This window comes from Hemitrygon akajei, chromosome 4 (assembly GCF_048418815.1).
Source record: "Hemitrygon akajei chromosome 4, sHemAka1.3, whole genome shotgun sequence".
NCBI lineage: Eukaryota > Metazoa > Chordata > Chondrichthyes > Myliobatiformes > Dasyatidae > Hemitrygon > Hemitrygon akajei.
In genome coordinates this window covers 77,230,536-77,245,479 of record NC_133127.1, presented here as the reverse complement: position 1 = coordinate 77,245,479, position 14,944 = coordinate 77,230,536, and the positions used below count along the sequence as shown (strand labels likewise).

The following is a 14,944-nucleotide window of genomic DNA, read 5'->3' as shown; positions in this document are numbered from 1 at the left end:
ATTAAGTTTTTTTTTCAGTCCCTTACTTTCAGCTTTTTTTTCCTTGGCAGTAGGCATTATTATCTTTTGTTCTTATTTTCATTTACAGTTTTCGGGGTTTGAATGCTCCAATTTATATTGTTACGTACCCGTGACACGTGACAGTGGTACCCTTGTCACGTGACTGGGGTTGAAGTTATACTGGACATGAGGTAATGGTTTTGTGATGGTGGAGTGATGTCATTTTCCCGCCAGTAGAGGTCATGTGACAGGTTTTTTCTACAGGGTATAAAAGGGAGACCCACCCTGTCAGGTGGGGCAGTTCGTGGCAGGATTTGCCAAAATGACTTCATATCACTGTGTGATTTAATGTGATGATGCAGTTTAGTTAAAAATGAAGTTTTATATAATGCCTAAAGTTTAAAAGGTCAGAGCCAACGGTTTCTTTGCTAAGGGAGAGTGAAGTTTGGAAAATGGAGATCGAGAAAAATCGATTTTCGATGGATTGACTTCGACCTTGTGTGATCCTCATTCGGAAGGATTTCGTTTACTATTCTCATGATAGTCTCCGCTGGAAAAAGCGAGAGATTGAGAATATTGTGGAAGGAAGGTCAGTCACTTTAAGCTGTTATATTTAATAAAATTCGACGTGGGAGTTCGACGCTGGGAATCGAAGGACATCGACGTGGAAGAGAATTTACATCGCTTTAAAAAAGTCTCTCCTTTTAAAAGTACCGTGAGGTTTTGAACTGTCGGCATATCGCTTTAAAGAACTCTTTTTTTTTCAATACTGCTTTAAAGACTGTTTGGGACTGCAACGCTATTAAGGACTGTTTGAGCAGCTGAGCTCGGATCATTGTTTGGGTTTGTTTACATTTGAAGGGGGTTTGTTATCAGTGTTTAATAAACGTGTTATTTGTTATAAAACCCTTCGTCTAACTCATCTATAATTATTGTTGCCTGAATACGTAACAATATTTCCTACATGTTGCAGTGGTTGGTCTGGAGTTGGGGGTTTTTTCTGTTTGGGGGGGTGGATACTAACTCTACATGACTTTATTTTGGGTGCTTTTTCATCATTATTTTGAACCATATTATTGTATGTTTATCTTGCATTGTATTAATCTCTTATTTTGTAGTTGGGTTTTTGTCGTAGTGATTTATGGCATAAAAAAATTAATTTAAAAAAAGGGGCCCAAAATTGCACTCAATATTCCATCCAATCTGACCAATGCCTTATAAAGCCTCAATATCGCATCCTTGCTCTTATATTCTAGCACTCTCAAAATAAGTGCTAACATTGCATTTAACCTAGTTAACCTTTAAGGAATCCTGCACAAGGACTCCCAATTCCCTTCACACTTCCGATTTTTGAATTTTCTCCCCATTTAGAAAAGACTGTACACATTTATTCTTTCTACCAAAGTGCATGACCATACACTTCCCTACACTATATTCTATCTGTCACTTCTTTGCCCATTCTCTCAAACTGTCCAGGTCTTTCTGCAGACTCCCTGCTTTCTCAACCTGTACCTCCACTATCTTTGAATCATCTGCAGACTTGGCCACAAAGTCATCAATTCTGTTATCCAAATCGTTGACACACATGAATAGAAGTGGTCCCAATATTAACCCCTGCAGAACACAAGTCACCGGTAGCAACCCTTTATTCTTACACTTTGCCTCTTGTCAGCCAGCCAATACCAAGGGCTCATATCTTGTTAAGCAGCCTCATGTGCAGCACATTATCAAAAGCCATCTGAAAATCCAAGTAATCAACATCCATCTACTCTCCTTTGTCTATCATGCCTGTTATTTCCTCAAGGAATTTCAACAGATTTGTCAGGCAATATTTCTCTTTAAGGAAACCATACTGACTTTGGCTGACATTTTTCAAGTGCCTCCAACATCTTCCCAACCACTGAAGTCAGACTAAGTGGCCTATTATTTCTTTTCTTCTGCTTTACTGCCTTCTTGAAAAGTGGAGTGACATTTTCAATCTTCCAGGCCTCTGGAACCATTCCAGAAACTAATGCTTCTTGAAAGATTATTACTAATGCCTCCACAACCTCTTCAGCTACCTCTTTTAGAACCCTGGGGTGTAGTCTATCTGGTCCAGCTGACTTATCTACCTTCAGACCTTTCAGCTCCCCGAGCACACCTCCTTAGTAATAGCAACTACACTCACTTCTGCCCAACATTCTGCAACTTCTGGCATATTGCAAGTGTATTCCACAGTGAGGACTGATGTAAAATACTTTAAGTTTGTCTGCCATTTCTTTGTTCCCAGTTGCTACTACCCCAGTGTAATTTTCTAGCAGTCTGTTATCCACTCTACCTCTCTTTTCTTCTCAGGAAGGAGTTGTGCTTCATCAACCTCTGAGTTACTTGGATTCACACCAAAAAGGCTACCATCACAAAAGGTCAACAGCAGATGACATTTCATTCGTTCTTCACTCAACCCTGGAACATCTGGACAGTGAAGATGCATTCATCGAAAGCAGCGCTGCATTCAACACAATCATCCCCTCAAAATTAATCAATAAAATCCAAGATTTGGAGTACTGTGCTCAGTTCTGGTCGCATCACTACAGAAAGGATGTGGAAGCCATAGAAAGGGTGCAGAGAAGATATACAGGGATGTTGCCTAGATTGGGGAGCATGCCTTATGAGAATAGGTTGAGTGAACTTGGCCTTTTCTCCTTGGAGTGTCAGAGGATGAGAGGTGACCTGAGAGAGGTGTATAAGATGATGAAAGGCATTGATTGTGTGGATAGTCAGAGGCTTTTTCCCGGGGCTGAAGTGGTTGTCACAAGAGGACACAGGTTTAAGGTGCTAGGGAGTACTACTGGTACAGAGGAGATGACAGAGGCAAGTTTTTTACTCAGAGAGTGGCGAGTGCGTGGAATGTGCTGACGGCAACGAAAGGGTCTTTTAAGAGACTTTTGGATAGGTACATGGAGCTTAGAAAAATTGAGGGCTATGGGTAAGCCTAGTAATTTCTAAGGTAGGGAAATGTTTGGCGCAACTTTGTGGGCAGAAGGGCGTGTATTGTGCTATAGGTTTTCAATGTTTCTACCTAGGCTTCATTAACTCACTGTGCAACTAGATCCTTGATTTCGCTACTTGCAAACCATAGTATGGATTAGCAATGACATTTCCCCCACAATCACTATCAGCACAGGTGCACAAGTCTGTGTGCTTAACCCTCTGTTCTACTCGTGTTATACTTATGACTGTGAGATTAAGCAATGCTCCAATATCATATTCAAATTTGCTGATGACACCTCCGTTGCGGGCCAAATCAAAGGTGCTAACGAATCAACATTTAGGAGGAAGATTGAAATCTGGCCAAGTGGTAGTGCCACAACAACAGCAACTCTTCACTCAATGTTGGAAAGACCAAGAGCTGATTATTGACGACAGGAGGAGGAAACCAGAGTCAGTTCTCAGAGGATCAGAAGTGCAGAGGGTCAGGAACTTTAAATTCCTCAGCGTTAACATTTCAAAGGATCTGTCCCGAGTCCAGCACATAACTGCCATTACAAGGAAGGTACTATAGCCCTTCTACTTTCTTAGAAGTTTGTGCAGATTTGGCATGTCATCTAAAACATTGCCAACCTTCCAGAGATGCATTGTACAGAGTATACTGAAGGGTTGCATCACAGCCTGGTATGGGAATACCAATGTCCTTGCACAGAAAAACCTACAAAAAGTAGTGGATACAGCGCAAACCATTACAGTTAAAGTTCTCCCCCATGATTGACCACATTCACAAGGAGTGCTATCCCAGAAGAGCAGTATCCATCAAAGAAAGGATAACTTCACTCACTCCAGCACTGAACTGATTTCACAATCTATGGGCTCACTCTTAAGGATTCTACAATTGGTGTTCTCACTATTTTTCTTTTTTTTTGTATTTGTACAGTTTGTCTTTTGCACATTGAATGTTTGTCCATCTTTGACATGTGTAGCTTTTCATTGATTCTATTGTTTCTTTGTGAATACTCAAAAGAAAATCAATCACAGGGTTGTGTATAATTATGTCTCTTCAGATACCTGAAGCGTAAAAGATGAGGCGAGAGTGAATATTGGACTGCTGGAAAATAATGCTGGAGACGTAGTAACGAAATAACGAACAAACTGGCTATTTTGCATCAGCCTTCACTGTGGAATTCAAAAGCAAAGTGGTGGAAGTTCTAGGTGCCAGGGGCACGAAGTGTGTGAAGTCACTATAAATAGAGAGAAGGTTCTCGGGAAACTGAAAGGTCTGAAGGTAGATATCACTTGGACCAGATTGTGTACACACTAGAGTTCTGAAAGAGATTCTGGAGGCATTAGAAATGATCTTTCAAGAATCACTAGGTTCTGGAATGATTCCAGAAGACTGGAAAATTGCAAATGTCATTCCACTGGTCAAGACAGGAGAGACACAGAAGAAAGGAAACTATAGGCCATTTAGTCTGACCTCAGTGTTTGGGAATACGTTGGAGTTACTTAATAAGAATAACGACCCATGGTACTTGGAGTCACATGATAAAATAGGGCATAGTCAGTATGGTTTCCTCAAGTGAAAATCTTACCTGACAAATCCGTTGGAATTCTTTGAAGAAATAACAAGCAGGATAGACAAAAGAGAATCACTTAATGTTGTGTGCTTAGATTTTCAGATTGCTTTTGACAAGGTGCCTCACAAGGCTGCTTAACAAGCTACAAGCTCATGGTATTGGAGGAAAGATTCTAGCATGGATAAAACAGTGGATCCTTGACAGCAAGCAAAGAGTGGGAATAAAGGGAGTCTTTTCTGGTTGGCTGCAGTAACTAATGATGTTCCACAGGAGTCTGTGTTGGGACCAATTGTTTGTACATTACGTGTAAATGATTTGGATGATGGAATTGATGGTTTCGTTGCAAAGCTTGCAGATCATATGAAGATAGATAGAGGGGCAGGTAGTTTTGAAGAAGTACAGAGGCTACAGAAGGACTTAGATTAGGAGAACAGGCAAAGAAATGGCAGCTGGAATACAGTGTTGGGATGTGCGTGGTCATGCACTTTGGTAGAAGAAATGAAAGGATTGATATTTTTTAAATGGAGAGATATACAAAATACTGAGCTGCAAAGGGGCTTGGGAGTCTTTGTGCAGGATTCTTTAAAGATTAATTTGCAAGTTGAGTCTGTGGTGAGGAAGACAAATGCAATGCATTTCAAGAGGACTAGAATATAAAATCAAGGATGTAATGTTAATACTTTATAAAGCACTGGTGAAGCTTCACTTGGGAGTATTGTGAGCAGGTTTGGGCCCCTTATCTTAGAAAGGATGTGCTGAAACTGGTGAGGGTTCAAAGGAGATACATAAAAATGATCCCAGGATTGAATAGCTTGTTATACGAAGAGCATCTGATGGCTCTGGGTCTGTATTCACTAGAATGCAGAAGAATAAGGGATGACCTCATTGAAACCTATTGAATGGTGAAAGACCTTGATAGATCTGGAGAGGATGCTTCCTATGGTGAGAGAGTCTAAAACCAAAGAACACAGCCTCCAAATAGAGGGATATCCTTTTAGAACAGAGATGAGGAGAAATTTCTTTAGTCAGAGGGTGGTGAATCTGTGGAATTCTTTGCCACAAGCAGTTGTGGAGGCCAAGTCTTCATGTATATTTAAGGCAGGAGTTGATATATTTTAATTCGTCAGAGCATGAAAGGATATGGGGAGAAGGCAGGAAATTGAGGCTGAGTGGAAAATTGGATCAGCCATGATTATATATAGTGACATATACAGTACTGTCCAAAAGTCTGAGGCACCCTAGATTTTTTAATATGGTTTCAGATGGTATGGCCTCCACAGAACCCTGATCTCATTGAGGATGCCTGGAATTTCTTGGAGGGACAGTCAAAATCTGCAGAACTAAGGTGCTTGGAACCTACCAATTTTCTTATAAAACTGCACAACAGTGTACCTAAGAGAAGTGAAAGAGTTTTAAAGGCAAAGGATGGTCACACCAAATATTGATTCAATTTTGTTTTTTTTTTAAACTGTTTACTATTTTTATAGTAATATTTTTGCTATTTAGAAACTTCTCATTATTTTTCAAAGCATCTTAGCTTTACAAAAAAATTTTCACCTGTGCCTAAGACTTTTGCACAATACTGTATGTACTTTGATAATACATTTACTTTGAACTTTGAAGTTTCCTCATGATACAAAGATAGACAGAAGGACTGCTAGTGTTAAGGAAGCAGGGAGTCTTGAAGGATTAGATAGGTTGGGAGAATTGGTAAAGAAGTGGCTGATGGAATGCAGCGTAGGGAACTATATGATCATGTACTTGGTAGAAGGAAGTAGGCAAAAAACTATTTTCTAAAGGGGAGAGAATTCAGAAACTGGAGGGGAAAGAGACTTAGGAGCCCTAACGCAGGATTCCCTCAAGGTAAACTTGCAGGCTGCATCAGTAGGAAGACAAACGCAATGTTAGCATTCATTTTCAGAGGACCAGAATATAAATGTAAGGATACAATGCTGAGGATTTATAAGGCATTAGTATAGCCATACTAGAGGTATTATGAGCAGTGTTGGGCCCATGTCTAAGGAGGACATGCTGGCATTACAGTGTAGAATAGATTTATGAAAATTATCCTGAAAATGAAAGGGTTAACAAATGAGCAGTGTTTGATGGCTCTTGGCCTGAACGCACTGGAAAGAAGGATTGGTGGGGGGGGGGGGGGGGGGGGGTGATTGGAAAGTGCACAGGGGAATCTCATTGAAACCTACCAAATACTGAAAGGGCTGTAAAGAGTGGATGTGGCAAAGAATAGTGGAAAGCACAGCCTCAGAATAAAAGGATATTGCTTTCGAACAAGGATGAGGAGGAATTTCTTTAGCCAGGGGCTAGTGAATCTGTGAAACTCATTGCTGGAGACTACTGTGGTGGCCAAGTAATTGATACATTTAAAGCAGAGGCTGGTAAGTACTTTATTATTTATTTAGCGGTGCCCAGCAACCCCCGATAAATCTGATTATCCCCAACTTAATCTCAGGACAATTTACAATGACCAATTAACCTACTAACCGGTATGTCTTTGGACTGTGGGAGAAAAGCAGAACCGCATCATGCAAAATGCTATGCTAAGAGAGTGAAAGGTTACTGGAATAAGGTACAAGAATGGGGTTGAGAAGGAATAATAAATAAGCAATGATCAAATGGCAAAGCAGACTTAATGGGTGAATGGCCTAATACTACTCCTATGTCTTGTATCCTGTTTTCCACTTAATCAATGTCTTTGTCCTCTTTTGCTGAATTGATAACTGTTCACAATCCTCAGGTTTACACTTCTTTATTGATCCTCAGATAACTCACACTTAAGGGGTGGCAATTCTGTGGAATTCACTACCCTGCAGGATTGTGCAGATGGATCACCAAAGAAATTTAAAGAGGTGGAGGATCCAGTGAATTGAGTATGGGGAATTGACACAGAAAAGGATCTGAGGCACGTAACAAATCAGCCACAATCATATTGAATGGCAGAACAGGCTTTACAGGCCAGTTAACTTATCCCTGCTCCTATTTGCTATTGTTATGTCTTGTTATTTTTTTTTCCTGAGTCAGTTAAGTCACTTTTCCAGTTTTATTTTTTGCACCGGCCAATAATAAATAGTCTTTGTAATTCATCCCCTGATATTAACAATTAGTCTTATAACATTCCCTACCTTATCACAGCCAATCTGTCCTCATAACTTCATAGTTTTCATTATTAGATAGGGCCTGACCTCAAAAAGCAACTCCCCCCTCTCCACCTTAGTGAACAATTTTAATTATGTGATAGTTGCTCTTCTCCTAGAGATCCCATACATTACACTTATATATTTATTACTCTTCTCATTATATAATACCCATTTTAGTATGGCCTGCCCTCATGTAGTACCCTTAGAAGTACTGATGAAAAAAGCCACAAAGAGTACGCAGGAAATTCCTTCTCTGCTGTATTATTTCTCATTTGGTTTGTCCGATTGACATGCAGATTTAAGTCACCCATAATTTTAGTTGTACACTTAGCATGTTTCACTTATTTCTCATTTAGTTCCATCACTTACATTGGTAATATTGTATGGGGTTCTATACACACCCTCCACCAAAGTTTCTGACCCTGAGATCCAGATTCCAGAAAGTTCTTGGAGTTAATTTTTTTTTTTTTTTTTTTTTTATAAAAACACTGCTATTCCACCCTTTTGCCTGAATAACAAGTACCCCAAGATATTCAGGTCCCATCCCTAATCACCCTACAGCAATGTCTCTATAATTTCAAAAATATGATACCTTCTTACGTCCATTTGTGAAGTTAATTCATCTATCTAGTTCTGAGTGCTCCACATGCTCAGACATATCTTTCAGTTATAATCAACACCTCCAGTTTCCTGAACCTCCATTCCCAGTCCCTCTCTCCTGGTCCTTAACTTCCATCCCATCAGCCTCCACATCAACAGATCATCCTTTTCAATTTCTGAGCTCCAAGATTCCTTCACCAGGCACATTCCTTTCCAGCTCCTTTCAGCATTTTGAATAAAAATTTTTGTCACTTCCTGGGCTACTCTTCTGTCCCTACCTCCCACGAAGGAGGTATAACACCTGTCCTTTCATATTACTCCTTTTTCTTATGCATTTTTGGCAATTTAAAATAACTATATCTTTGCACTGTACAGCTGCTGCAAAATGAATGTTATTTTATACAAGTTAGTGAAAGTAAACATGATTCTGATGTAGCAGTGACTCACTTGCACTTCTTTCAATCTAGTGTAGTGCATTTAATGTTCACAATGTTGCCTCCTCCACATTGGAGAATTTGAAATTAATGTTCTGCAAAGTGATCACCAAACCTGCAGGAATGATGAGTTTCTCGCTGCCTGCCACTTTTCCTCATGATCGCACTGTGTCCCCTACAGGAGTGTTACAGTGATATCCAATGCAAGATTGAGCAACATCTTCCATTTAGGCACATTGCAACCTGCTGAACTCAGTATCAAATTCTCCAACTTTCGACAACTCACTCTTTCAATTTGTAACAGAACTTGCTGTTTCTGCCCGTCATCATTATTCTAACTCAATTTTTCTTTTTGCTAGCTGGGTCCAGCATGTCCCATACTTTGTAGTTAGCAACAAATTACACAGACAAAGAAATTTAACCTGACCTTAACTGTACACTGCAGAGAAGAGACTACAGACACTGAAATCTGGAACAAAAATGCAAGCTGGGGGAACTCAGTGGGTTGAGCCGCATCTGTAGAGGGAAAGGCATTGCATCAGGATTGCTCACTAACTGCCACGTGGCAGTCACTTCCTGACCCTCTATGCTATCTAAAACTAATTTGTTTTTTCCTCTTTCTGGATTTCCAGGATGCAAACCAAAAACATGAACAATGATCCCATCCACAGATACTGCATGACCTACTGAATAGTTCCAGCATTTTATATTTATGCTTTTAGGCTTGTCTTTTTAACTTTCTTCAGCATTTCAACGTTATTTCACAGTATAGACTTGCTTACTTCAAAATTTCTTGTCATGGGCATGAAAACAGAGTTAATGAAACACTTGCCATGTCTCCACCTCACAACTTTGCTTTTTGTTTCCATCTTAATTTCTATCCTCATCTCTTTCTTGTTTGCAGCCAGAGTTGAGCCAACAATGCTACCTTATGTGATGCAGTTATCTCAATGATATTGTAAAGTTTGCAACACTTCTAACTTAAATTAAATGTTTTAAGTGGATAACAAGTTATGTTAAAACAATAACAAATATCAGAAAAATATTTTTTAGAAGTTTATAGATAATTCATTCACACAAGCAGATTAAGCAACTTAAAAATGATTCCTTAAAAATAAATTTTTCACATCATAACCTAAAAGGATATCAAATGGTGAATACTTGCCTTTTGTGGCTTGAAGTCATATTTTACACAGTGCTGAAATCCTTTTCCTTTTGATTTTATTGATGTCACAATTAGACAACCACCAACAAAATGAGCAGAATATCCAAGACCTTTATTGGTACGGAAGCTAGTGGAAGAAATAAGCATCTTAATGAAGTAATTGCAGCAATAATCATCAATTCCCCTGGAAACATCAGAAAAACTAAATATTTAAATGAGCAGATCCAAGCTAATGGTTGATTTCCTACAGTACAGTGAACCAAACATCACACTTTTACAAAACACTGGTGTAAGAGGGTGGGTGTAAACCACTGATATAATTCTGACAATGAACTATTTTTAAAGTGGAAAATAAAATGGATTTTTTCCTTCCACCCACCAACCATTAACGACCCCCCCTCCCCCAAGAACAGCACTGAGTCAAACAAAGCTATCATGTTTTCAAAGGGGAACAGTGACATACCAGGATGCTAAATGCTTCAATCTCCTTCAGGTTGCTCCAGAACAGCAGTGTACAATTTGTTTCAGAGAGCACCAAAATAATAAGTTAAATTACTTCACTCATACAAAGGTCAACATCTCAAACATATTCCCATCATCATCATTCCATGTGAGCTCCAACCTTTCTCTATGTTTGTGAAAGTCAAGAGACATTCACAGACACTAACCTCTGAAAATAAATCTAGGTACATAGCTAAACCAGGTTCCAAAGCACTTCTAGAAGTGGTTTCTGAAAGACAGCTAAAGAGTCCGTTACTGCATTATTAGTCATCTTTCAGAAACCACTGGGTTCATTCCAACTCTATGGAGTACAACTCATTGGGTATATTTAAAGCAGAGGTTGATGGGCTCTTGATTTGTAAGGATGGGAGAAGTTTCAGAGGATTGGAGGGCTGTGAATGCTGTTCCTTTATTCAAGAAAGGGAGTAGAGATAGCCCAGGAAATTATAGACCAGTGAGTCTTACTTCACTGGTTGGTAAGTTCACGGAGAAAATCCTGAGAGGCAGGATTTATGAACACTTAGAGAAGTATAATACGATTAGGAGTAGTCAGCATGGCTTTGTTAAGGGCAGGTCGTGCCTTACGAGCCTGACTGATTGATGAAGGCCAATACACCGTACGTCGCCTTAACCACAGAGTCAATCTGTGCAGCCGCTTGATCTCCATCTGCCACTTCTCAGCCTAGTTTTGCATCCTATCAATGTCCCGCAGTAACCTCTGACAGCCCTCCACACTATCTACAACACCTTCAACCTTTGTGTCATCAGCAAACTTACTAACCCATCCCTCCACTTCCTCATCCAGGTCATTTATAAAAATCACCAAGAGTAAGGGTCCCAGAACAGATCCCTGAGGCACTCCACTGGTGACTGACCTCCATGCAGAATATGACCCGTCTACAACCACTCTTTCCCTTCTGTGGGCAAGCCAGCTCTGGATCCACAAAGTAAGGAGAAGTGGCAGATGGAGATCAATCCAGATAAGTGTGAAGTGGTTCATTTTGGTAGGTCAAATATGATGGCAGAATACAGTATTAATGGCAAGACTCTTGGCAGTGTAGAGGATCAGAGGGATCTTGGGGTCCAAGTCCGTAGGATGCTCAAAGCAGCTGCGCAGGTTGACTCTGTGATTAAGGCGGTGTACGGTGTATTGGCCTTCATCAATCATGAAATTGAATTTAGGAGCAGAGAGATAATGTTGCAGCTATATAGGACCCTGGTCAGACCCCATTTGGAGTACTGTGCTCAGTTCTGGTCACCTCACTATAGGAAGGGTGTAGAAGCCATAGAAAGGGTGCAGAGAAGATTTACAATGATGTTGCCAAGATTGGGGAGCATGCCTTATGAGAATAGGTTGAATGAACTCGGCCTTTTCTCCTTGGAGTGACGGAGGATGAGAGGTGACCTGATAGAAGTGTATAAGATGATGAGAGACATTGATCGTGTGGAGTCAGAGGCTTTTTCCCAGAGCAGAAATGGTTGCCACAAGAGGACACAGGTTTAAGGTGCTGGGGAGCAGGTACAAAGGGAGATGTCAGGGGGAAGTTTTTTTACTCAGAGAATGATGAGTGCGTGGAATGGGCTGCCAGCAACGGTGATGGAGGCGGATACGATGGGGTCTTTTAAGAGATTTTTGGATAGGTACACGGAGCTTAGAAAAATAGAGGGCTATAGGTAAGCCTAGTAATTTCTAAGGACATGTTCTGCACAACTTTGTGGGCCGAAAGGCCTGTATTGTGCTGTAGGTTTTCTATGTTTCTATGACATAAAAGATTATTGGCAAAAGGCAGGAGAATGGGTCTGAGAGGGAATATAATGGCCTAATGGCCTAATTCTGCTCCTATCTCTTATCCCATGCTGACCAAGGTTGCCATCTAAGGTAGTTCCATTAGCCCTAATTTGGTTCATGCCCCTATATGTTGAGACATGATATCTTAAGTGGAAACTACAGTAATTTAGATAAAATTAGAGCAATATGATTAGCTTTGAATGCGCCAAAAAAAATGCAAGTACATTGAATTCTCCAACCAGAAGTTACTGAAGCTATATATAGCAGATCTTACTCTATTAAGGCAGTGTAGTACCCCATGTCAGACATGATTTGACATTATTTTATAGAGCACGGTTTCTCAACCAGGGTTACGTGAGAGGTTGCTAGGAGTTCCATGAGAAACCTTGATTTAAAAAAAAAACACCTTTTTTGAACTTCACATAATGCACGAAGCTAACACTCGCAGTGGTGGGCAGTGATCAAGCAGCCCCATTAGCAATCTCGTTAGAGTTCTCTCATTCCAGTATATCAGTCTGCAATATAACCTTGTTTATTTGGTTGAGTCCATTCTCAGTTTCTAATGCGAGATAGGGGGAAGCCATTGATAATTGGTGAGCGCTGTATTGCATGGAAGAAAGGACAGTAGGCCGATGAGGTTTTTTTCATGGTTTTCTCATTTACTTATTTATTATGCCACTCTTTTTTATATTTTATTAACCCGTGTTTTACAGACATGTCTGACAGTCCAATGTGGTGATTTGTGAAAAGATGTGAGATAAAAGAGAAGGATTCTAGTCCAAGGCCGACAGGCAATTCTGATCAGGTTAATGGTGAAGAATTACAATCTTCTGAAACATTTCACTGTAATAGTGTAATAATGGACACAAAGGAACCCAATTTACAATGAAAGCTTCTAATCAATTTACTGGTGATCTAAGTTGTCCTATTCCATTCTGCCTAGTCTATGGCAAACAACTTACATATGTAGTAATGGCTCCAGCAAAATTGTAAAACATTTATCTACAATTCACAGCCATATCACGCATAAAAGTGCTGATTATTTTAAACAGCTATTGGAATCTCAAAACAAACAGAGTAAAGTTTTTATTAATAAAGTCACAGTCAGTAAAGAGATTCTGGATGCAAGTTAGCGAGAAGCAGAACTTATTACCCAGAAAAGGAAAAGTCACACAGTTGGTGAGAATCTAATAATGCCAGCATATAAAATTATAGTGGGTAAAATGCGAGGACAAGATACAGAATGAGAAACTAAAAAGGTTTCACTCTCAAACAGTTAATCTATTATGTTTGCCTTATAAGTTTTTAAAATTTATCAAAGGGAAAGAAAGACTAATTTCAAGAAAGATTGATTAAAAGTTCATTCTCTACTTGAAAGAGCTTTGATAATTATTTTTGGGTTTTCCGAGTCCTGAAAATTATTTCAAGGGTTCCGCCAGGGCAAAAAGATTTAGAAAGGCTGTTCTAGAGCAACAATTCCAGCTATGAACGTACTTAAGCACCACAATGTTGCGAACTTGCATACAGCTAATTAAAAATCCACTTCAAAAATAGCTATGCACAACGTATAGATATACAGCTAGTCTTCCTTATTCAGCTTCATTTATGTTTTCACAAATATAAATAATCTTGTGACAGGTCTACAGAATTAAAATTGAACACAAAGTTCCAAAGACAACACTGAAAACCTCCTGGTATTTTTATTTGGTTTACATTTTCTGAAAACTCCTCTAACATGGATTTATTTATTTTTTTACAAAATACAAGTCATTTTCTGGTTATTTTGCAGCACTACATATAACCATGTAGTGAATAAGCAATAAGAAATATCAGTAGAAATGGAATTTACATTTCTATACACTTACCAGTATAAATAAGGTTTGTCTTTATCAACATTGATATTATTTAAAGGATCCATTCTGAGCCATGTGTGAAAAGTGAAACCATTCTGGTAAGGCCATTTAGCAATTGGAGGTAGAGCTATAGCCTGAAACAAACAAAATCAATCCATAAGTTCTTTCTTGCTGCATTCTGTTGGGAATCGTACTTTCTCCTCAGTTATTCATTATCAAACATTAGTCTTCAGCATAAAGGAAGAACATGGGGCCAGCTTTCCCATCTTCTTGCATCCAAAAGTAAATACATTGCTATGGTTAAAGTTCTAAGTAAACTTGTTCCCAAACATTTCACCTTCACTTAAAAAAGGATAATCTGGTTATCAATAAGAAATTGTAAATCAAAATTGTACTACACAAAGCCTATTTGTTACCTCGTCACAAGGATGAAACATTGTTTTCTGGGAGGGGGAGGAAGCCCTTGCATATTCTGTAAATTGGTCAACAAATAATTGTGCATGAAAGCATTCAAAGAGAGAGTAGGGCACAAACTGGACAATGTTCTTAAAAACAAGCAAATAGGCAACTATCATTGAAGGTAACAAGATGCAATTGTTGTTATTGACCCAAGTTCCAAAAATATCATTAAGTTGGTAGGTTGCAATTGCATCACTTTCCATCCTTAGATAAAATCCAAGAGCTGACCAGAACCACAATTTAAATTTATAAGCACCTCTTAAACACTATAAGCAGTGATCACTAAAAGCAGTAATGATTCAGTTCTTGAATGAATGGAGAACTCCCATCTAGATTTAAAAAGTACAAACCAAAACATTCAATGTACTGTTCAAATACCATTTGCTCAATGCAGAGTTGTAAACAAATTGCAACATTCCTAATAATTTCCTTGAAGAGGCT

At 39.2% G+C, this 14,944-nt stretch overlaps 1 protein-coding gene across 2 annotated transcripts in view; it reads right to left on the bottom strand.

The window, feature by feature from the left end:
* Positions 1-14,944, bottom strand: part of lrba (LPS-responsive vesicle trafficking, beach and anchor containing) — an 807,866-nt gene that overhangs the window by 752,224 nt on the left and 40,698 nt on the right. For both annotated transcript variants that reach the window (XM_073042906.1, XM_073042907.1), the window contains exons 5-6: positions 14,057-14,178; positions 9,902-10,028 (exon numbers count right to left, since the gene is read on the bottom strand). In XM_073042906.1, the coding sequence (XP_072899007.1) occupies positions 9,902-10,028; positions 14,057-14,178 (249 nt within the window). The remainder of the gene's footprint in view (positions 1-9,901; positions 10,029-14,056; positions 14,179-14,944) is intronic.